This window comes from Microcaecilia unicolor, chromosome 1 (assembly GCF_901765095.1).
Source record: "Microcaecilia unicolor chromosome 1, aMicUni1.1, whole genome shotgun sequence".
Taxonomy (NCBI): domain Eukaryota; kingdom Metazoa; phylum Chordata; class Amphibia; order Gymnophiona; family Siphonopidae; genus Microcaecilia; species Microcaecilia unicolor.
This window is the reverse complement of record NC_044031.1, coordinates 468879850-468903091: the sequence shown is the minus strand read 5'-3', so window position 1 is coordinate 468903091 and position 23242 is coordinate 468879850. Positions and strand designations below refer to the sequence as shown.

At 40.8% G+C, this 23242-nt stretch overlaps 1 protein-coding gene across 1 annotated transcript in view; it reads right to left on the bottom strand.

Annotated features, from left to right (window-relative positions):
- Positions 1–23242, bottom strand: part of LAMA3 (laminin subunit alpha 3) — a 407718-nt gene that overhangs the window by 38177 nt on the left and 346299 nt on the right. The window contains 8 exon segments of the mRNA XM_030188133.1: positions 4638–4771; positions 5794–5916; positions 9112–9259; positions 11985–12118; positions 15045–15201; positions 15953–16104; positions 19284–19466; positions 21757–21896. Coding sequence (XP_030043993.1) covers positions 4638–4771; positions 5794–5916; positions 9112–9259; positions 11985–12118; positions 15045–15201; positions 15953–16104; positions 19284–19466; positions 21757–21896 — 1171 coding nt within the window.

Below are 23242 nucleotides of genomic sequence, written 5' to 3'. Positions count from 1 at the left end.
TAGTACTGTTTCCCAGGGCAATTTTCAAAACAGAGCATACCTTTGAGAATTGGTACAAGTCCACAGGTAAAGGTACTCATGAACTTTGCAACTATCCACCAAGGTGGTTATTTTATAACAGAGATGTGCATATCCTGGGTCTCCAACATGCAAATCTCTCTCATGCATATTCATAAGTACATAAGTGTTGCCATACTGGGGCAGACCGAAGATCCATCAAGCCCAGTATATCCTGTTTCCAACAGTGGCCAATCCAGGTCACAAGTACTTGGCAAGATCCTAAAACAGTACAATACATTTTATGCGCTTATCCTAGAAATAAGCAGTTAATTTTCCCAAGTCCATTTTAATAATGGCTTATGGACTTTTCATTTAGGAAGCTATCCAAATATTTTTAAAACTTCACTAAGCCAACTGCTTTCACCACATTCTCTGGCAACGAATTCCAGAGTTTAATTACACATTGAGTGAAGAAATATTTTCTCCAATTTGTTTTAAATTTATTACTTTATAGCTTCATTGCGTGCCCCCTAGTCCTAATATTTTTTGGAAAGAGTAAACAAGCAATTTACGTCTACCCGTTCCACTCCACTCATTATTTTATAGACCTCTAGCGTATCTCTCTTCAGCCGTCTTTTCTCCAAGCTGAAAGCCCTAGCCTTTTCAGCCTTTCCTCATAGGAAGTTGTCCCATCCCCTTTATCATTTTCGTCACCCTTCTCTGTACCTTTTCTAATTCCACTATATCTTTTTTGAGATGCGGTGACCAGAATTGCACACAGTATTCAAGCTGCGGTCCAACCATGGAGCGATACAAAGGCATTATAACATCCTCTTTTTTATTTTCCATTCCTTTCCTAAAAATACCTAACATTCTATTTGCTTTCTTTGCCGCTGCACCACACTGAGCAGAGGGTTTCAAAGTATCATCAACAATGACTCCTAGATCCTTTTCCTGGTTGGTGACTCCTAATGCGGAACCTCACATCACATAGCTATAGTTCGAGTTCCTCTTTTCCACATGCCTCACTTTGCACTTGCTCACATTAAACATCATCTGCCATTTGGATGCCCAGTCTCGTAAGGTCGTCTTGCAATTTTTCACAATCCTCTTGCGATTTAACAACTTTCAATAACTTTGTGTCATCAGCAAATTTAATTACCTCACTAGTTATTCCCACATCTAATCATTTATAAATATTAAAAAGCAGCAGTCCCAACACAGACCCCTCTGGAACCCCACTATCTACTCTTCTCCATTGAGAATACTGACCATTTAACCCTACTCTCTGTTTTCTATCCTTTAATCAGTTTTTAATCCACAATAGAACACTACCTCCTTTCCCGTGACTTTCCAATTTCCTCTGAAGTCTTTCATGAGGTACTTTGTCAAATGCCTTTTGAATATCCAGACACACAATATCGACCAGCTCACCTTTATCCACATGTTTGTTCACCCCTTCAAAGAAATATAGTACATTGGTGAGGCAAGATTTCCCTTTGTTAAATCAATGATGGCTTTAATCCATGCTTTTGAATATGCTCTGTAATTTTGTTCTTTATAATAGTTTCTACCATTTTGCCCAGTACCGACATCGGGCTCACAAGTCTGTAATTTCCTGGATCACCTCTGAAACCCTTTTTTAAAAATCGGTGTTACATTGACCACCCTCCAATCTTCTGGTACCATGCTTGATTTTAAAGATAAATTGCATATTACTAACAATAGTTCGGCTAGTTCATTTTTCAATTCTATCAATACTCTGGGATGTATACTATCTGGTCCTGGAGATTTGCTATTCTTCAATTTGTCAAATTGCACCATTACATCTTCCAAGTTTATAGAGATTTCTTTCAGTTTCTCTGACTTGTCAGCTTTGAATATCTTTTCTGGTACTGATATCTCTACCAAATCTTCCTCAGTGAAGACTGAAGCAAAGATTTCATTTAATGTCTCGGCTATAGGAAAATCAGAACTACATCGCCCTACATGTAGTGGGGTTAAACCACAACAGGCTCAGCCTGCCCCCATCTGGTCACCCAGTGGTAGGGTACGAGTAAAATACCAGCAGAACTGGTATGCCATCTGTCACTACTGCAACTTCTTGTATGGTGGTATTGCAATGAAACTGTGGACTAGACTGTAGCTGCTCCAAAATACAGCAGCTCATTTAATTTTTGGATCTAAAAAATATGATCAAGTTACTCCACTTTTGTGACAATTGCATTGGCTCCCTATCAAGGACAGAGTTGTTTTTAAACTGGTAACATTAATATATAAAATCTATGCTATCACACTTATTTTCGAAAGAGAAGGATGCCCATCTTTCGACACAAATCGGGAGATGGGTATCCTTCGCGAAAGCCGATTTTGTAACACCCTTGACTGCTTTCCGTTGCGGGGACGACCAAAGTTCACGGGGTCGTGTCGGCAGGGTAGCGAAGGCAGGACTGGGGCGTGATTAGGAGATGGTCATCCTCGGCTGATAATAGAAAAAAGAAGGGCGTACCTGACGAGCACTTGGCCGACTTGGTCTATTTTTTTTCACGACCAAGCCTCAAAAAGGTGCCCAAACTGATCAGATGACCACCGGAGGGAATCGGGGATGACCTCCCCTTACTCCCCTAGTGGTCACTAACCCCCTTCCACCATAATGTCATAACAAAACTATGTAAGCCACATTGAGCCTGCAAATAGGTGGGAAAATGTGGGATACAAATGCAATAAATAATAATAATAAATAATAAAAAACAAGTTTAAAAATACTTTTTTGCCAGCCTCTATGCCAGCCTCAAATGCCATACTCAGGTCCATCGCAGCAGTATACAGGTCCCTGGAGCAGTTGTAGTGGGTGCAGTGTACTTTAGGCAGGCGGGCCTGGGGGGGGTTTGGGGGGCTTAGCACCCAAGGTAAGGGAGCTTTGCAAGTGGGAGCAACTTCTGAAGTCCACTGCAGTGCCCCCTAGGGTGCCCGGTTGGTGTCCTGGCATGTGAGGGGGACCAGTGCACTACAAATGCTGGCTCCTACCACGACCAAAGGGCTTGGATTTGGACGTTTTTCAGATAGACGTATTTGGTTTCCATTATTGCCGAAAACCGAGGATGACCATCTCTAAGGTTGACCTAAATGTCAAGATTTGGGCGTCCCCGACCGTATTATCGAAACAAAAGATGGACGTCTATCTTATTTCGATAATACGCGTTGCCCCGCCCCTTTGCAGCACCGTCCTTATAGTTGGGCGCCCTTAGAGATGGTCATCCCTGTTCGAAAATGCCCCTCTATGGGTCCACTACCTCTCATTTCCAATTAACCATATAAATTCTTGATACAAATCCTTGTTGAAACTTAGTTTTCCTTCAGTAAAATCTGTTCATTTGAAACCGTTATTTGAAAATTCTTTTGGATATCGGGGAACCAAGCAGTAGAATGAGCTCTCGGTAGATTTAGGAGAAATATCATCTTATCTTCTCTTTCAAAAAGCTCTGAAAGCATACTATTTAATTGTTATTATGATGTAATTGCTTAACTCAATTGCTGTCAATCTCTGTTTATGGTTTGCTATCCACCTAGAATCTATTGATGAAATTAGAGCAAACTATAAATCACGAGAGTACAATAGAATAGACTACCAAGAGCCTAGTAGTTTTCAAGTCCCTGCTTCTTACAGAATTGATGGAAATAGGCTTATTATCATGGTTTTAAACATCCCTCTCTAATAACTTCTAGTCCTTGGTGGACAGCCCTACTATTTCAGCTCCCAGTGGTAAGCATTCTTGGCTGTTTTGTCCTGTAAAGAGAAGGAAAGAAAAGCCAGGACCGGGCTCCTTGATAGACACCAGCAGTCTCAACTTTCCCCCTTTGAGTTATTGTAACCTTTCACTCTGTTACGATATGTCGGATATTCATCTTCCCTAATCGTATTAGTTTTATTCACTCTGTTAACGGCTTAGCTTTGCACAGTTGGTAGTGTATGAAATAAAGTTGACCTTGACCAGGTCAAAATCTAAATTTATTTGAGGTCTCAGCTCTCTAAAAGGAGAGAACCTTTTTTCCCATCAATTTCACCAGGTTTTTTTTAATTTCTAAAATGAAATCTGAAGAAACTAGCCTTCTCCAAATGAGGGAAAGCTCTAGAACAAGAAGACATAAAATATGAAGCTATGAGGAGGCAGAATCAAAAGCAATATGTAGAAATATTTTTCTCAGAGAATGGGCGGTGGATGCCTGGAATGCCCTCACGAAAGAGGTGGAGGAAGCAAAATCGGTGCTATAATTCTAAAAGTAATGATATTTGCATTACTAAGAAATCATAGGAAAAGTAACCTGCACAGTGCATCAGGTGCAATTCCAACAACACAATGATGGGGAAAGTAACCTTTACATTGCAGCAGCGCAACCCCAATAATACAAGCATGGGAAAGTAACAACCCTAACAACCTTTCTGGGCAGACTCAGTGGGCCATGTTGATCTTTCTGTGTCATCATTTACAATGTTTAAAATGTTGAAAAAATTTCTCTATAAACAGAGTGTTCCTAAGTAGAATGCAGTCTTTTCTCAGAGGGAAGAGCATGGAGTCAATTTGGAATTGTCCAGTTTGCCTTCTTTGTGGGTTTCCTTTTCTTTGGCATCAACTCACCGTTCCCGAATGGAAGAAGGTATTCCACCAATGTAGTATGTAGAAAAGCCAAAGATGGTTAAGTTAGCCTGAATTGCAACCTCAGGCTGGTCAATCCTTAGCATGTTCTGCCTGGTGATGATTCGCATTAGAACCTGAATACAAAGAATTCATAAAACATAATTAGTACCACTTGTGAAAAAACAGAGATTGTATGCAACCTACTACTACTACTACTACTATTAAGCATTTCTTAATAGTAGTAGTAGTAGTAACCTCTACTATTACTACTAACAACAACCTCCTGACTATTCTCAGCGCTATCTGAACACATGGCAACTAGACTTTGTCAATCAATGACCCTAGAGAACATTCTGTGATACTGCTCAATGGCACTAGCATGATTTCCATCCTCCAGTGTTTCATATTTACCTTGTTACATAAAACAGTCCATTTGATATTTGTTGTGTCTGTGTATGTGAAGTGAGTTTTTCTTAAGGCCCTTAGGGAACAGTATTGAACTGCTCAGCTGCCGTATAAAAATTAGTAGATGACTTATCTGCTTATCTTTATGCCCAATATTCAGTGGCTCTATCTATTTTGGTAAAACTGCTGATTACATGGTCCTGTGGTGAAACAGATAACTTATCTGTATGTTAGGACTTCTAATTTATACAGTCCCTCTAAATGGATAAAGCTATCTAGAGAATATTACTGCTGTCCTGACAACTTTTGGCCCTTCCCCGGCATCCTTACTCCTCCTAATCTTCTATGGATAAATCCTGGCCAAACATTGGTTTGTCCAGCCAATATGTATCCATTAGCTGGCATGGGATTTTGAAAGAAAAGGACTTATGTGATCAGCTCCCAATGCTGAGCACATGGGTTCTTTTATGAATATCAACCCCTAATATATTACTAATTCTATTCCAAAACTGAGCGTCAACTTGTAGTCATGAACCATACTGAAAATCTCCTTTTCAAAGTAAATAACAAATGGCGATACAAAATGAAGCAGAGGACATATTTCTTAAATGAAACATTTGAACATATGCCAGGATAAAGGTGTCAGATATAGTGGTAGGTGGCATTCCAAAAGGTGTCTTATCTTCATTGTAATTTTTTTTTTAGTATTTCTCTTTTCTTTACTATTTGGCATATAGCAATTAATACATACTGGGTGATCTTTGCCATCATTTATTTTGGGTTGCTGGCTCTTTATTTCTTGCACGGGTCCTGCATTGAGTTTGTGTCGGAACACTAAGATGCCATTTTCAATGTTTAGACTGAAGAAATGGTCCTGCAAAAGGAAGGGAACATGATGTCAAATAACAACTTACTAACATGAAAGCTACATTGGTGCGCACCCACCCATAAGGATTATGTGGTTATTAGGAGCTTAAGATTTTGCACAAGGATGCATGCGTAAGGTACTAGTGCTGCATGTACTGTGTGTTCATTCACTGCAACAAGCTCTTCTCTAACTACGATGCTGCGTCATTTGCTAGCAATGTCGTGTGCCAAATTGATGCTGACAGACCTTCAACTTGCAAAAATATCTATGAAAAAGTCACTTTGGAAATCCACCCTTGATAAGCACCTGTCAGTGTTCAAAACTCTCAGAAATCAATATTCACTGAGGGCCCTTTTACTAAAGGGTTGGTGCGGCGTAACGGACTTGCTGTGTACCAATCCGGAGCTATTGCTGGACTACTGCAGGAGCCTGGTGGTAGTTCCCATCCCCAGTGCACACCATTTAATGTGCTACAGTGATTTGTTTTAGATTTTTGTAGCGCTGGAACTTAACCGGCGGTAATCGGCACTGCCCAGTTACCGCCGGGTTAGCATGGGAGCCCTTACCGCCATCTCAATGGGTGGCGCTAAGGGCTTCCCACCAAAATGGCCATGCAGTAAGTGGTTCAACGTACTGCATGGCCATTTCTTTTCCCCAAAAATGGCCAATCTTTTACCAGCTGTGGTTAAAGAGGGCCTCAGTGTACGTCAAAAACACATGCTGGCACTAGCGCAGGCCCCCTTTTACCGCAGCTTAGTAAAAGGACCCCTGGCTGAATTTTTTCGCTAGACATACATATTTACCTTCACTCCTCCCCAACACCCTGTTGTTTTTGGATGTGTAGCTTTGTACATGCGGAAGACAGTCCTATAATATTGTGCTTATATTTTGTTGCTTAGAGGGTACCTATGTGGCGCCTGTTCTATAAAGAAAATTAGGTGTCTACAATCTTTTAAAGAATATTAGTGTACCAGGGAAAATACATGCCTATAATTTAGAAGTGAGCATTTACACAAGCCATAGAGCTGGTGCAAATGTTCATGCCTAAATGTCAAAGATATGTGAATAATTTACAGTATTCTATAAGTTATGTACAAAAGTAAGAGTCCCACAGTAAGGTCAATGGATGAGCCTTCCAAAGTCTGCAAAGACAGTCTAACAGTAAGGTCAACGGATGAACCTTCCGACACTTAATCACAGGTACAATTGGTGTAGAGTCCTTTTGCTTTCTAATAAACTACATCCTTGAGAATTCACTAATTGTACATGTGATTAACTGTTGGAAGGCTCATCTGTTGACCTTACTGTTAGACTGTCTTCACGGACTCTGTAAGGCTTCCTGTGTTCTTGCACTTCAGTGTTATTTTCCTTAAGTATGAGTCCCACCCATGCTCTGCCCATACTTTGCCTACATATATACAGCCATCTGTCAAATATGTGCTATGTAAGATATACACAGGAAAATGCCATAAATACATTCATGTCCACAAATACATGCACATATGCTAGTATTCTAATCAGTGTGTATTTAGCATTTAAATGTTGGTGTAGAAAATGAGGAGACAAAGTTTGTCCCTGTCCCCACCGGCTCTGGCTCTGTCCCTGCCCTGCCTCTGCAGGCCCTGTCTCTGTCCCTGCCCCCCCAACAGGCTGTGTCCCCGTCTCCACCCCTTCCTCACGGGCTCTGTCCTCATCTGCAGAAGCCTTGAACACTTATGATTTTATGTTCAAATATTCCTTATTAGAGTATAAAAAGGAACAATATTCTGTGCAACTGTTTATAAATCACAAATAGAAAACAATAATAACAATGAACAACTATACCCCCCCCACCCTCTACCCTTCCAACCCCATCAATAGCTCACTTCTACTACCCCAAGGAACCATAATCCACCCTGTTAAAATGTCCAGGGGTACAAAATACAACTCACTCTGTATGCTCTAGCAGGGGAGAAATATGGCCCTATGAAGCAGTTATGAATTTTTAATCTGTGGATGAAGAATCTCAGGACTCAGGACTCAGTCTAGCTCTCCTGTCTTCCACGATCCTTCCAACAAAAGAAAATGTCTTCTCAGAAGACGTGCTGGTAGCAAAAATGCACAGGATCCCCCATGCATATTTTGTCAGTTGTGGCCAGCACATTTGTTTGTTTTTCCAACAAATGAAAACACTGTGGTCTGTTTTACTTGAACATAAATAACTATCCAGTTCATTGACAGCCTTCACAGTAGAGAATGACATGGGAACAAAGTTTGTCCCCGTCCCCACGGACTCTGTCTCTGCCCCATCCCCACAGGCTCTGTCTCAGTTCCTGTCCAAGTGTCATTCTCTATGCTGGTGTCCACTCTATGGCATTACCCCCTAGGGATAATTTCATAAGGGGGCAGCTATGAATGTTAGGAAAGCATCTATCTGAAGCCTGAAGAAAAGCAGGTGTGTACTTTTCTTTACAGGATACTATCATTAGCTACTTTACACATGCAGACATTTGCAGCAGTCATAGAGCTGATGTAAATGCTCATGCCTAGATTGTGAAGGAATGCACATAAATGTTATAATCTACACATGAGCACGTCCTGCTCACATTCTGCCCAAATGCCACCCATGTGACCGCCCACCTACAAAGTACACACCGTTGCATCTTGACACATACTTATAGAATACTGCGTCGCTGCAAAATGGTCAGGTGTATATGTTCAAAAATGCATGTCAATGCCTAGAATACTGGCATTTATGTGTGTTCTTACAGTGTAAAACAGCTGCAGAATTACACCCTTAGAGGGCAAGTTGGTTAAAAGTCATTTACGTATGAAGGGCAAAAAGATGTCTATTTTATAAAATACTTGTAGAAATCCTACAAAAACCAAGAATAAAACAAATGTGTGTGTATTTACATCATTTTGAGAGCTGGTACACATGAACATGGGTAGAAAACTGCATATTTTATATAGTACGCATGTAAATCACGACTGCATCCGTGCTCCGCCCAAACTCCTCCCTAATCACATGGCAGTGGCACCCTGCTATCATTTCAAACACCTCAATATTTCTCATGTACTGAGAGGACTAGAACTGAAATTAAATGCACAACACTTCGAGCAAAGCAAGATCAATGAGCTTTTGGGGATAAGACAAACAATAGCAATCTCTAAATACAAAAGAAAAGAAAAGCTTTCTAAAATAAGCGACACACATGGTACCTCTTTTTCTGCAAAAAACAGTAGGCCGTTGTCATTTGTTGTCTGAATTGTCTGTTCATAGCGCAAAGAAACGGAGGGGTTGAGTTCTGAGATAATTTGTGCGTAGCCCGTTCCTTCAAAGAAGTTACTGTCTGACTCTTCTTTGTGTCTGTAATATTGAATAGTGAGACATCAGCAAGACACAGGAAGGAGGAAGAACCAACACAGGTTCACTGAAAACATATTGAGAAATGTCATACTGCCTACTAAAGGCTCAAACGTCTGTAATCTTTCAGCAAGGCTAATGCAGAGCCTGTCTCCACAGTCTGTGGTGAAACAGTGAATGCCTATTATTGACAACCATAATCTATAACATGAAAAAAGAATATAAGTTCTGCATATCCTTTTCTAAACATAGTTTTGTTCTCTCAAGTAACAAGGTGAGTCTTCCAAGGTCAAATCAGTGAATTTGAGCATCGACGCCCAATTTGTGTGTGCAATTTAGCTAATTAGTGCCGATAATTGTAGATTTAATTGAAATATACACACGTAAATTTAGGCATGAGCTCAAAAAAATGGGGCGCGGAAATGGTAAGGTTATGGGCAGAATGGGGGCGTTACTAACATTTATGCACATTGTTATAGAATGAGGGGGATACGGGCCTAATTTAGGTGTGAATATTTTCACCACGTTTCAGTTGGTGCAAATAGCCCCACCTAAAAACTGTGATTTCCAAGTGTAAGCGCTATTCTATAAACTGTGCCTATCTTTAAGCGCAGTTTATAGAATAGCGCTTTTTTCGGCACCAAATATAGAATTCACCCCTTAACTTGTACTATTGTTTAAGTACTGTATGTACATTGATGACAAAAGAAGAGCCAACATTTCAGCACCCAGTTGCCAGCTGTTGATTTAGCAAAATGAACTGACAGATGCAAACCAAAGACTTTCTCCTTCAAATCGTGTCACACCCAGTCATGGAAACCAGATAGCTTGAAAGGCCACAAGTGGGCCGTTAGTTCCTAGTCTCCATCAGCATAGAGATCTAGTTGGAGCATTTTCAGTAACATTTACTAAAGGTTCTGGAAGGTTATTTGGCATGGCCAATGTGCAGTCCAAATACAGTGGGTGCTAAATCCGACTGGGAGGTTCTAAAATTTGACTTGGGGGGGGGGGGGAGGAATTCTCAATCCCATTGGAGTGCTCTAAATCTGAACTCTCATTGTCACAATGGAACTAGCTCTTGGCAGCACTCATGGCACTGCTCAATTTGACTCTGTACAGTAGGACTCAGATACCCAAGGAAACAAGAATGACATTGGCTATGCATCACTTTGTTTCTCAATTTTTGGGGTTACAGAAAATCTACACGGTGTTCGAAAAAAAAAAAAAAAAAACAGGACCTCCAACATTTTTCTAAATAATCCAAAAACAAATGTACTGCAAGATGCTGTAAAAACTGGATGATACCTGTTTTCAAAATGACATCTTTCAGGAAGTGACTGTTAAGATCTGTTTTAGCAAAATAACATTTAGTTGGCAGTGTCAAAGACTTCGTGAATGTGTCAAGGTTGAAACAGAACACTTTGAACACAAATTGTGAATGAACTAAGAAAACCCCCCATTATACTAACGTACTTTCAAAGGTCATACTAAGGGCCTCTTTTACCAAGCAGCGCTAAGCCGAGGCATTGGCGTGTGACCATTTACTGAGGGATCCTTTACTGCCCTCTTATTTAGGAGGCGGTAATGGCTCCAGCACTACCCTGGCAGTAACCAATAACCGCCGGGCACACCCCGCTAGAAAATAAGAATGTATCTTCTTGTGCTGGAATTGGTGCACAGCAGAGACAGGGACTACCACTGGGCTCCTGCAGTAGCCCGGTGGTAGGGCTAATTTGCTGCATGCCAACGCAGTGGTAGTCCTACCGTCCTTTAGTAAAAAGACCCCTAAATGTTTAAACAATTGCAAAGTATTCTGATACTGTCACAAAACGCCTAGTCACCCGCTTGGGGCTAACCCTGCGGCCACCAGGAGTCTGTCCCCGGCACAGTTCAGGTCCGCCTGCACCTTCCACTTGTGCTCTACACTAGCACCCTCCTCCCACCGATTGGGTCACAACCTCCTCTGGGTGAGTCTCCCGTTCAAATTATCACCAATGATTTCTAGGTTACTAGAGGCTACACTCCCAGGGGTCCCACAGTTCTTAGAAAGCACTCACAGACCCAAACCACAAACCACCAGGATTCTTAGTCGGTCCAGACAAGCAGAGTGAACAAACAATTGCGTTTATTCTCATAAAATATTGAACAGTGAACTATTAAACAGATAGGAGGAGGCCAAACCAATTAGGGAGGCCGGACACAACTGGGCTGTAGGCCAGCGGGAAGGAAAGGGTTAAGGAAAATAGGGAAAGGGGGGGGGGGGTGGGACGGAGAGGGAAGACATAAAAGGGGTCAGCAGATAAGCATGGAGAAAAACAGCACACAATAACAGTTAACTGAAATAGGATTAATTATAAACTATCTAAACATTTTATCACTGCCTGGAAAATAGTGAATAGTGTCTGGAAAGTACAGGACATTTAGCTGCTCACCAGTTACAGAATATAACTGATCACAGGGTCTCAGCAGAGAGGTTTTCCCCCTCTACTTCCAAACTGACTGATTACCTCACAGTTAGGCAGGAAAAAGAAAACAAACTGTCACTTCTGGTACAGCTTTAAAGAAAACAATCACCATCTGCTGGCCAACCAGTGAGATCAGGAAGTCACTGCTCTGTTTGACTGACCAGTGTAAAAGCAGTGCAGCTCTATAAACGACCATAGAGCAGAAGAGATAAACAATCATATAAGCCTCTTCCAGAATAAAATCAATGTTTTCCTCTCTTTACCTTCTGCATGGTTCCACTTCAGTGGTGTTCAGATTAAATGTTCTCCTGAAGTTGTACAAACTAACAACATTCTCATTGAGGTCATCTAATTCAATGCATCCTTCGAAATGAGGGTAGTTTAATTTAGGAGGAGGCTGGCACCAGAAAGAAAAAAAATGGAAATGCATTTAATGCCAATACAACAGTTACCTGAAAATGTATAAAGTCATTAAAAGGCCATTGTAATTCTATTTTAGTCACCATGAAGGCAATTCTACAAATAGGCACCTCCTTTTAGGTGCCTCGATGCCATGTGTGATAGCCTGCTCCATAATGGCATATGGACACCCAGATTCTGTTATAGAATTCGAGTGCAACCTGGCATTGGCACACCGAAAATTTAGGAGCCCGCAATTACACTAGCCATAGATCTAGCATAACTGTGGAAGCCTAAATAATGCAAGGGCATGCGTAACTTCCAGTGTTCTGAAGCTGCACCGCTCGTGCCCCTTTCATACTCCACTCATGTGAATGCCCCCCTTGTATTTACATGTTATTCTCCTAATTGTATACATGATGTTAAAAATTGCACACAGAAATTTGGGTGCACCTTCAATTTGCGCAATCTAATTAAACAAGCCAATTAGTGCCAATAATTGGGTGCTAACAATTATTAGAGCTAATTGGCAATTATTAGAATTTATGCACACATCTGTGTAGTCTGTATTCTATAAAGATGCGTGCATAAATTTTTACATGTGGATCTGAAAAGGCGGCATGGCCATGAGAGGGTCAAGGGCATTCCAAGAATTTACGTGGTGTTACAGAATACGGCAGATAAATCCTCACACCCAAAATTGGGCATGAATCCCGGCACTATGTGCTATTCTATAAACAGTGCCCGACTTGGAACACCATTTGTAGAATAGCGCTCAGCACCCATTTTCGGTGCCATATACAGAATCTAGCCTATAGGCTACATTCAGTAAATGGTGCTCAAATATCAGCCAAACCATATGTAGGGAGTACAACTAATGAATGTTCACAATAAGCAAGTTATTTTTTCATTAATAAACCAAATATAACATCAAAACAAAAATGTATCAAAAATTATGTGCTCAGTTCCCTCAAGTGCTGCCACACTATCTGCTGGATTCTATATATTGCGCCTAGCATTCCGCACTGAAATCTGAGCACAATCCATAACACGCATAATTTAATTGGCTTAACAAGCCAATCAGTGGTTTTAACAGCACTTAACAAGCAATAATAAGAACTAATTGGCAATAATTAGAATTTATGTGCATAACTCGCTAAGCGTATTCTGTAATGATCTGCACCTAAATTCTTTTTTTTTTTTTGGGAAAATCTTTTTATTAAAGAATGGTACACAGAAAACTACAGAAGTGTAAGAACATCAGGTAACTGAACGTGAATGTCAAACAATAGACAAAATAAGGAAGTAAACATCACACATGTCCCATTCACATTTTATGTGTTAAACCCCTATCCTTACCCCCCAACACCCTCCCCCATCCCTCCCCCCTACTCCATGTTCACTAATCAATGCAGAGACTATGCTCCCAGGTAGTCCTGAACTATGTACTAGGCTCACCCTCCACATCCATTACGTGACCCCCCCCGAACTGTGTCTAAATTCTAAAGCACGCAGTTCAAAAGGGGCATGGCAATGGGCATTTCATGAGCGTTCCCAAATTTATGCGCACTTAGAATATGACCCAGTCTGTGTAAATCTAAGCGCAGGGATTTATGCTACATTTTCGTTCCTATAAATGGAGGTTCGTAGTTTTAGGCGCTGGGATATCAACTAAGCGTATTCTATATACTGCGCCTAAATCTAATAGAATATGCTTAGGCGGAAATGTTTTTCATGCAGATTTTTCAGGCGCCATATATAGAATCTGGCCCTATGTGGCTAAGCCAGTCTTGGTTAAGGTACCCCTATGGGATTTGTGTTACATCCTCCTGAGGAAGAGACAGGCGAAACCCAGATCTAAGTTGAGGATGTGAGAGGATGTTAGTTTGTTTTAGAGCACCTTTGTCAAAACATGTTTAGCAGCATACTTAGCCTTTCGAATATTGCTGTGTTTCTGCAACTAGACACCAATCTCATGGCACTGATTTATCAGTTTCATATAAGTGCAGTTTCATATAAGTGCAATTACATTGTTTTGTTTACTATTGGACATTTGCGGTGCACTATTATTTAATCATTATTATTGAATTATGAACAAGAACTATGGTGTGCCATGATGGCTTTCCTAATTCAGTCTCACCCTAGTGTGGCTGCCCTTGGTGGAACTGAGCACATCATTTTTTATACAAAAATTTTTGTGTTGAAGTTATATTTGGTTTATTAATGAAAACTTAACTTGCCTATTGGCAGCTCAAAAATCAGCACCAAAATAAATTTCCTCTGCTATTCTTGAAAGGGTGCTGGGTGCTGCAAGTTGAGTGCGCTTTATAGAGTAGCTCTTAGAGCCGATTCCCGTGCCTAGAGTTGAGTGCCAGAATTTGCGTCATTGGTGTTTCAATGCACAAATGGAGTTATTCTATAAAACCACACGTAACATTTTAGAACTCCAATGTCCCTCCCCTGGTCAAACCCCTTTTTGAGTTGTGCAGTAGGGGGTTTAGGCACAGAGTGTTACAGAATACTACACAGGAAGATGCACACATGAACCCAAATTAGTGCCAATTAAGTGGTATTATTGATAAGGCCTATTCACTTGTTGTTGATAGCTCATTAATCGATTTAGATATATGCGCATCTGGGATTTGCACCTAAATTTAGATGCCAATTTTTCTGCGCCATATATAGAATCCAGAGGTATTTCACTTACACACTCCCTTACAGCTGGGAAAGAGAGGCTAGCTGTCAGTAAGCATGGGTGGCCTAGATTTAAGGGATTATACTCCAGCCCTTTGGGTCTCAATATATCATCTCCATGTGGTTGAAATAGGAAGCCTTGATGGAAGGGAACCCTCAAAACAAACCTCCTCTGATGCAACTCTACAGCAGTGCTACAATCAATCCCTCCAAACCACATCTGCCTTTACCGTGAAGTCTACAGGATATCCTCCAACGTAAAAGACAACAGAACTGGGATCCAGATTTAGCAGTGTTTTTTCATTCACATCAGTTTTATACTTCTCGGTACTTGGTTTGGAAGAAGTGGCTCCTTTTGTGTAAGTCAGCATAGCGTACTGGTAAATTCTGAAACCAAAAGTTGCAAAATGTAAAAATCTGCAGAGACCAAAACCAATTAGAATGACGCTTTGCAGTAATGTAGTACACATTTCATTAACCTTTGTCTACTTCATAATCACAGCACTTCAGGAACAGAGAGAGAGATGAATAGGTGAAAGTAGTGGAATTTTGTGGTTTAAAATGGGACAGAAACCCCAGAACTTTGCTAAGGAATTTTCAAGCACACTTGGAGAGGTTGCCTATACAGACAACATCTTACAAACTCCAGAGGGAAGCTCTCTTTGGCATGATGTAAGGTGGTATAGCAAATGCTAATAAACTAAACTACTTTGAGTGTCAGCAGTAAATTTGAGAGAGTGAGATCATACTCCACATACCCTGACTTAGGAGTGAGATTCATTACTGTCGTGCTATGCACAAAACATTTGGAAACACTGTCCTGACAGACGCCTACACTGTAAATGATTTAAGCATCAATTTTGTGCTTTGGCAACATACGGCGGCTTCTAGAGGTGAGATAGGAAAAGAAAAATGTCATCAATTTACTATCCAGCTAGATACCGAGGACACAGACCCAGTATTACACAAGGAGCTACTGGGGAAGTAGTCCAAACAGCGGGAGTAACATTGAAGGCCCAGTCATGCAACAGAAATAATCATCCATCCATTTATCCCATTTTTAGATATCAAGTGTATTTTTCCAACCATTCAATAATGATTTTTGATGAAAAATTGAAAAGATGTAACAGCTTCTTACCGTTCAAAAGTCACCCGGTCCATGATGGCTTCTTCAGTTTTACTCTGAGTCACCAGGTGCTTGACATCAAGCTCAGCCTCTCTGCCTCCCAGGTTGTAAACGCACACAAGCCTGTCATCTTGGATCGCCATGCCAATGTAGTCCTTAGAAGTCTGAGAGAGGGAAAGCATTTCAAAACATGTTTACTGGAAAATTCTGCTAGCACTTCATTTCACTTCATCATCATTTATTTTTGAAATACTGCAAGGAACCAAAAACAATGGTACCTAAATATGGTACAATATACATCCTTTTTACTGTAAAAAAGGGGACCCAAAACAGTTTGCATTGCAAAAAATATAGAGTTTTATAAAAAGCAGTATAATACAGCAAAATAACTATTTTGCGTGATCTGGAAATGTTCAGAGTTCATAAATTGGGGAGGGGGGAGAGTTGGTTGTTTTTAGTGCAACAATGATAATCCTTATGTGATAGGATTTACAGCAAACTACATTTTAAATGTTGTTGTTCTTATGTAATAGATAATATATTGTCATGCGGGATGTGTTTGGGGAAATGAGATATGATACTAGTGCAGAGCATTAGGGCTGGGATCCTAGGATTAAGTGCAAGGGAAGGACACTGGAGAGTTAAATTGGCTGTTGGGGAGGGGGAAGATAATGAGAGAATTTTAAGAGGTCATTAACCATCTAAATGTCTAACTTAAAATTTAACGGGTAAATATTCAGTCCGCAGCGTTTTGTTTTTTTACCACCACAATGTCAGGCCATGTCTGGGTGACAGCTTTCAAATCTGGTACATAGCCAGCTAACACTTAAGTGGTTAAGAGCAATGTTCAGCACATAATCACATATAGTGAACCGTGTAAAGATAGGACTGTGTTTTATGCGGTTACTTGATGCAGTAAATGCGCTGAATATTGGCATTAACCAGGTAAGTGCTGACTCCACCCCTGGATCGTCCAGAAATTTGCCAGTTTTGGCTTAGGGCCCTGGTTATTAAGGTGCGATAGTGTTTTTAGCACGCCTAAGCGCATGTGCTAACCATGTAGGTGCCTATAGGGATATTGTAGGCACGTACATGGTTAATACACATTAAAAATGTTAATGTGCCTATAATGCTGCTTAGTAAACAGGGCCCTTAGATACTAACCGCAGATATTCAGTGGCACTGACTGGTTAAGTGCACTGAACATCCATGGTTAGCACTGGACAAGCGATTTTAACAGCCAGAAACCTCTCTAGGCTGTTTAAATCGCTTTGAATACTGACTCTAATGTACAAGTATTTTCAGTGGCACTATCCACATGAACGCTGGCTTTGAAAATCCACGCATAACTAACTTTTTAGCTAGATATTTAAAGTTAGACTTGCTGTTTATCCATCAGCACTTCAAAGAATAAGATATGTGTTCATCAGCTGAATTTTGCCATTGAACATATACACTTTTTTTCCTGCCCTCGCCCCGTCTGAAACCACAGCCTTTCTCCAGACAGATCATTTTCAGTAATCTGTGCATAAAGTGGACAATTCTATAAAAAGGAGAGCAACAATATTTAGGTGCCAAGTGAACACATAATTGCCAAAATATGCTCGTGAATGCCACGTGTTTGACATATTATGCTGGTATTCTATACTGGAAAGTAGGCACCTACTTTTCTTTATAGAATAGGCTCAAAATAGGTACATTTTTGGCACTTAAAAATAGATGCCTCATTATTTCAGGCCTATTTTATAAAGAGAAGTAGGCTTCTATTTTCCTTTATCGAATACTAGTACAAGTGGCCAAAAACACAGTAAATGTAAGGTGTGATCACTTATACCAGTCCTATAACTGGTGCAAATGCTTAGGTGTGTGATAGAATGTGAATAAATTATAGCATTCTGATAGGCGGTATATCATGCAATGAAGAACTCAAACCTCTAAAAAGGTTGATACATTGTGTAACAGTCTAGGCCGATGTAATGGCTGTGTGTCCTTACTATCTGAACTTATAAAGAGACACCCACTCATGAAACTGAGCTAGAACATCACTTTAGGCCTGAAGAAGGACAATGACCTCATGGCCCACTACAAGGGTGAATGGACTCTTAGATCATCCCGTTGATGTTTTTTCTGAACTTTCACAGCTATAAGCTTAATTATGCTGCTGTTTTCATTCCCATTATTCCACATCCTGCTCTGTATACCCCTGTTTTTCTTCCACCCATCCCCAACACATCCACTCAATGTTCATCTACATTTACCCACCTCCTGAGCTACACTTCATTCATCTGATGAAGTAGACTCTAGTCCTCAGAAACTCATCTATAAGGTGTCACCAGCCTCTTTATCATTTTAAATTACATAATACACTCCCCTTCTACCCCACCCCTAATCCCACCAACAGTGAAATTATCATCTTTCTGCTATAGAAATAGTCAAATAGTACAGATGGACATTCTAAAGTGTGCTACCGTGTTACTGCATGTTAATGCCATTAACATGTTATTAGCAGTGGCATAGCTAGGGGTGGGCAGTGGCCCACCCAATTTGGGCTCAGGCCCACCTAAAATTTCATCTCCCTTTGTGTGGCTGGTGGAGATCCCCAAGCCCCACCAGCCAAAGACCTCCTTCCAGCCAAATGAGCTTATTTCTTGGGCGTCCGCCAGCACTGTCCCCGAGCCGCTGTTGCCAGCTTCAGGTCCCTCCACCGTGCACATATTCAGTTTTCACACATGTGTGAAACTGAGCATAGGTGGAGGCCGGCATCTGGTAGTAGCAATTCGAGGACAGTGTTGGCGGCTGCCCAAGAAGTAAGTTACTTTGGCAAGAAGGAGGTCTTTGGCTGGTGGGACTTGGGGATTTCAACCAGCACAGGTATTTCATTTACTTTGGGAGGGGGGCACTGGGAGGGGAGGCAGAAGTTCAATTTTGTTTTTTCTTTAGGCAGGGGTGGAGTGGGGTGGCACAGGGAGGGCAGTGACAGTGGACATGAAATGTTCAGCCCAACCACTTTGATCTCGGGCCCGCACTAAATCGGCTGTCTGGCTATGCTACTGGTTATTAGTGAACAGGCATCATCGTATAACAAGGACCCTGCATTAAATAACATGGGCCAGTGGAGCTAGTAAATGTTCAAACTAATACGAAAAAGAAAAAAACATTAACTAAGATAGCTTTCTTTTTTCCAAGGAAAATGAATACATTCCTTGTTATATGCGGATGAAGAAAAACTGTATTTATTTGTTCATTATGATTTATATTCTGTTATTAAAAGTAATTCTAAGCCGATTACAATCATGAACATATGAAATATGGACACAAAACATTACAATACAACAATACTTACATCTTTATTACCCAAGTACATCACAAACATTTTTGAAGACAGCTGACGCCTACGGCGATCTAATCTTGATGTGGGTCTTTGGAGGAACAGAGAAAGTGCAGTGTAGCCCTTCAGATCCTCCAGGTTGCTTGGAGGGCGAACCTCTACTCCAGAGCTGCCGTTGAACCTCATGGGAATATTAACCTGTCCGATAAGAAGTAAATGGAATAAAAGTTCTGCTACCGAGGCGATAAGGTGCAAGTGCCATATTTACCTGTATCTCTGGTTTCTAGTGCTATATACCGAATAAGGGCAACTCTATGACAGTCTGCCTATATGTACATACATTTGCATATCCTAGAAAGGAAAATAGGCACCTTTCCTAGCATGTCCAAGTATATATGTGCGTGTACTGTTAGGTATGAGATCTTTCACCAGCCACAGAGATGGTGTAAAGGCTCATTTCTAAATGTTGGAGTTACACTTGTGTTTTATAGTATTGTATAAGTTATGCGTGTAAGTGTGAGTATTACCCATGCGCCGCCTACCTGTAAAATATTCTGTAAGTAAGATATTTATGTATTTACAGAATAGTACTTAAGTGAGATTTTGGCATTTATGTTACAAGCCTATATGCTATTATTCTAAACATTTACATGTGTAACTGGTGTGTAAATGTTAGGGCCCACTTTACAGAATTACCACACCCCCTCCCCCACACACATCTCTCCCCATGATTCATGTAGCTATTCCTCAATTAAAAAGGGGATTCTTGTTTAAGAACGTGGTGGAGTCAACTGGCTCATTAAGTGCTGCATTATGTAATGTTGTATAGTGCTGTTAGTCTCCAATGATCTTCTGATAACAAATAGTGTAGTTGTTCAGGAACTGAAAAACCAAATCCTATTTCATTTAGGAATCAAATTATGCTGCACAAAAATCTCAGTTCTTTACCGTGGGATTGATAAAAGAGGTACTGGTAACCATACTCACACACACACACACACACACTCATGCTTGGTGTTATTTGTGGAAGAGAGAGTAAGTGAACACTTGGGCCTTGCGTCAGGGCATGTAAAATTGCACAAGACACTGCTCTAGCACAGAACCTGAGCTGTGCTGAGCTAACGGAAACAAGTTGCTAAGACAGCTTTCTTTACAGCTGAGGTCATGTTCATATGAAACCTATCTGGGAGTTAATTATATTTTATTGTTGCTGTTGTCTTTTCCTCATTTTCTAGCTTAGCAATCTCTTCCAATCGCTCCTACTCAGAGTATGACTGAGCACACTCTCTCCCTTTCTGACCCTCGAGCTCCAAGAAAAGTTATTGGGGATAAGGTTGGCATTTGCCTGAAAATTATTTTCCTCCATGCATCAGTGTCCTGATTTAATGATAATCCAGGTTCCAATCTCACCTGGAAAACTCTCTACATGCTATTCTAGGGTCTCTTGAATCACCTCAGACCTATTTCATCTTGTATCAGAAAAGTATTATTTCAAAATGAGATGAGGGTTTGGAAGGGGTTAATCTGTGGGCTTGGGGGTCAACATTTGCAAACACTATGGATGGTGTGTTGAAATGAGGATGGTACCTAAGGCCTCCAGGCCATTAGGAATGAGGTTAAATGAGGTTAGCCAGTCTTAAATCACGATTTCCATGCTTCTACAGATACAAAGAACAATTTGATAACTGGATGCATGGGTAAGTGCATAGAACAGCGACACTTATGCACGTAAGTGCTTTACTCTTTATTCTATAAGGTGGCACATAAGTGCTTTAGGGACCCTTTTACCAAGCTGCAGCAAAAGGGGCCTGCGCTGGTGTCAGCGCGAGGCCCCCTTTTACCACAGCTGGTAAAAGTCTCGCTTTCCTACAGGAAATGGTCGTGCGTCAAGTAAACCACTTGCCACGTGGCCATTTCGGGAGGGGGAAGCCCTTACTGCCCACCCATTGAGGTGGCGGTAAGGGCTCCCATGCTAGCCTTGCAGTAACTGGGCAGAGCGCACGGCACTGCCCGATTACTGCCGGGTACACACTGGTGCTACAAAAATAAATAAATTTTTGTAGTGCTGGAAATGATGGACCACTAGGGGTGGGAAGTATCAGCCTGGTGGAACATCCTATGTAATAAGCGGTAAGCCCACGTTGGGCTTACTGCCACTTAGTAAAAGGAGCCCTTAGTGTGTAACTGCAAGGAGGGCACACATATGGGCAGAGCATGGTTGTGTCTCCAATTTATACACATAACTTATAGAATACTATCACTTGGGTGTGCCTATTACGCCAGCCATTTTCCTGGCATACCAATGCCCACTTGACATCCTGGTGCACAGATGCCATGATAGAATTGGAGGTTCCCAGTTTGGCTTATACTCCTTTTCTTGTGGAAGTTTCCGTTCTACATTCCTGCTCTCAGGAACGGAGCCATCTGGTACTCCTTGGGGTGCATTTCTAGAGGCAAGCTGTGCTGTTGAGGAGAACTGGTGACTGACCTTGTTTGCAGCGTCTCTGGCCTGCTGAATCAGCTCCCTGATGCGGTTCACATTCTCTGAGATGTTCCCCAAACTTGTCAGCTGATTGATACTCTCTATCTTGTTGAAAAGGTCTGGGAGCTTGTCTGTTAACATTTTCACTGTTTTTTGTGAATCATAAAAAAAAGAGAGAGAAAAAAGACAAAAGAAAAAAAAAACCACACAGGATTTTATTAAAGAATAAGAAAAATATTGAAGTTGAAAAACTCTGAGTACACTGTTTAGAAAAAGTATACGCCTGGCATTCCCAAAACCTAGGTTCAGTTTGTGTTCTTAGGCTTCACTTTTAATCTAACTTTTAATGTAAAAGCATATTTTGAAGACATAATGCTGGCAGGCACTATATTGTGTGGTTTAGAAGGTAATTACCATCTGTATCTTGCATTGCAGTATTTTGCATGATGTTAAGTCTGAGAAGAGTCCAAAATTGATCATACAGTGTGGTTTATCCCGAGGCATGGAAACCTCATGTGCCTATTTACACGCTCCACTGTTGCTCTTTTATACTACTAAATTTTTGAATCAGCACATAATAAAGCAGAGTTAGGACTTTTACCTGACTCTTGTTTTGATAGCAGTTGAATGCAATTTTCTGGGAATGATTTATCAAGAATTTTAGAAACAGAAGAAAAGCTTTCCTAATGACGACTCTTAATTTGTTGACAACATCGCTCTTAGCATGACAAACACTGAATGAATACCAGTACATTATGGGGGTAATTTTATAAACTTTCTACATAAGTCAAATTGCTTTATAAAGTTACCCCAAGGGTTATGCACATAAAAATACCTGTAGTGCCAAAAGGTTGTGTACTTTTACGTGACTGCAAGCAGATGTGCTCTGGGGGCTGAACTGAGTCGCAAATTGATTTATGCACTTACTTTGCAAAATACACATGCACTCATATACTGTACACACTAACATTTAACATCTATTCCTTAGCAGGTATAAATATCCACAGTTTCAGTTTCAATCTATTCAAGCTAGGCATGATTTCTGTTGGCTTACCCCTAGTATTTTTTAAAGACACGTACAGGGGCATTTTCAATGTGACATCTAAATCCGATTTTGGATGTTTTACGAAAAACATCCAAAAATTCAGTAGCAAACATGGCCATTTTCAAACCAGAAAAAAGTCCAACTTTTTATTTCAAAAATGGCCATTTTCTAGTTGTTTTTGTGCTCAGTACAACTATCTTTTAGGACCATTTTTGAAAGAAAAAAAATGTCCAAGGGAAAAAAGCACAAAAAAGGTAATTGGGATGAATGATGGGTGGGGGAGGGGGCAGCATTCTTATTAGAATGGTCACACAGACATCTCAGCAGAGCAGTGGGGCACTCTAGGGGACACTGGAGGGGACTTCATCATTACCCCCTTATATTGTAAGGCAAGCCCTCCAAAACCCACCAAAAACGTACTGTACTCAACTGTACACCACTACAATA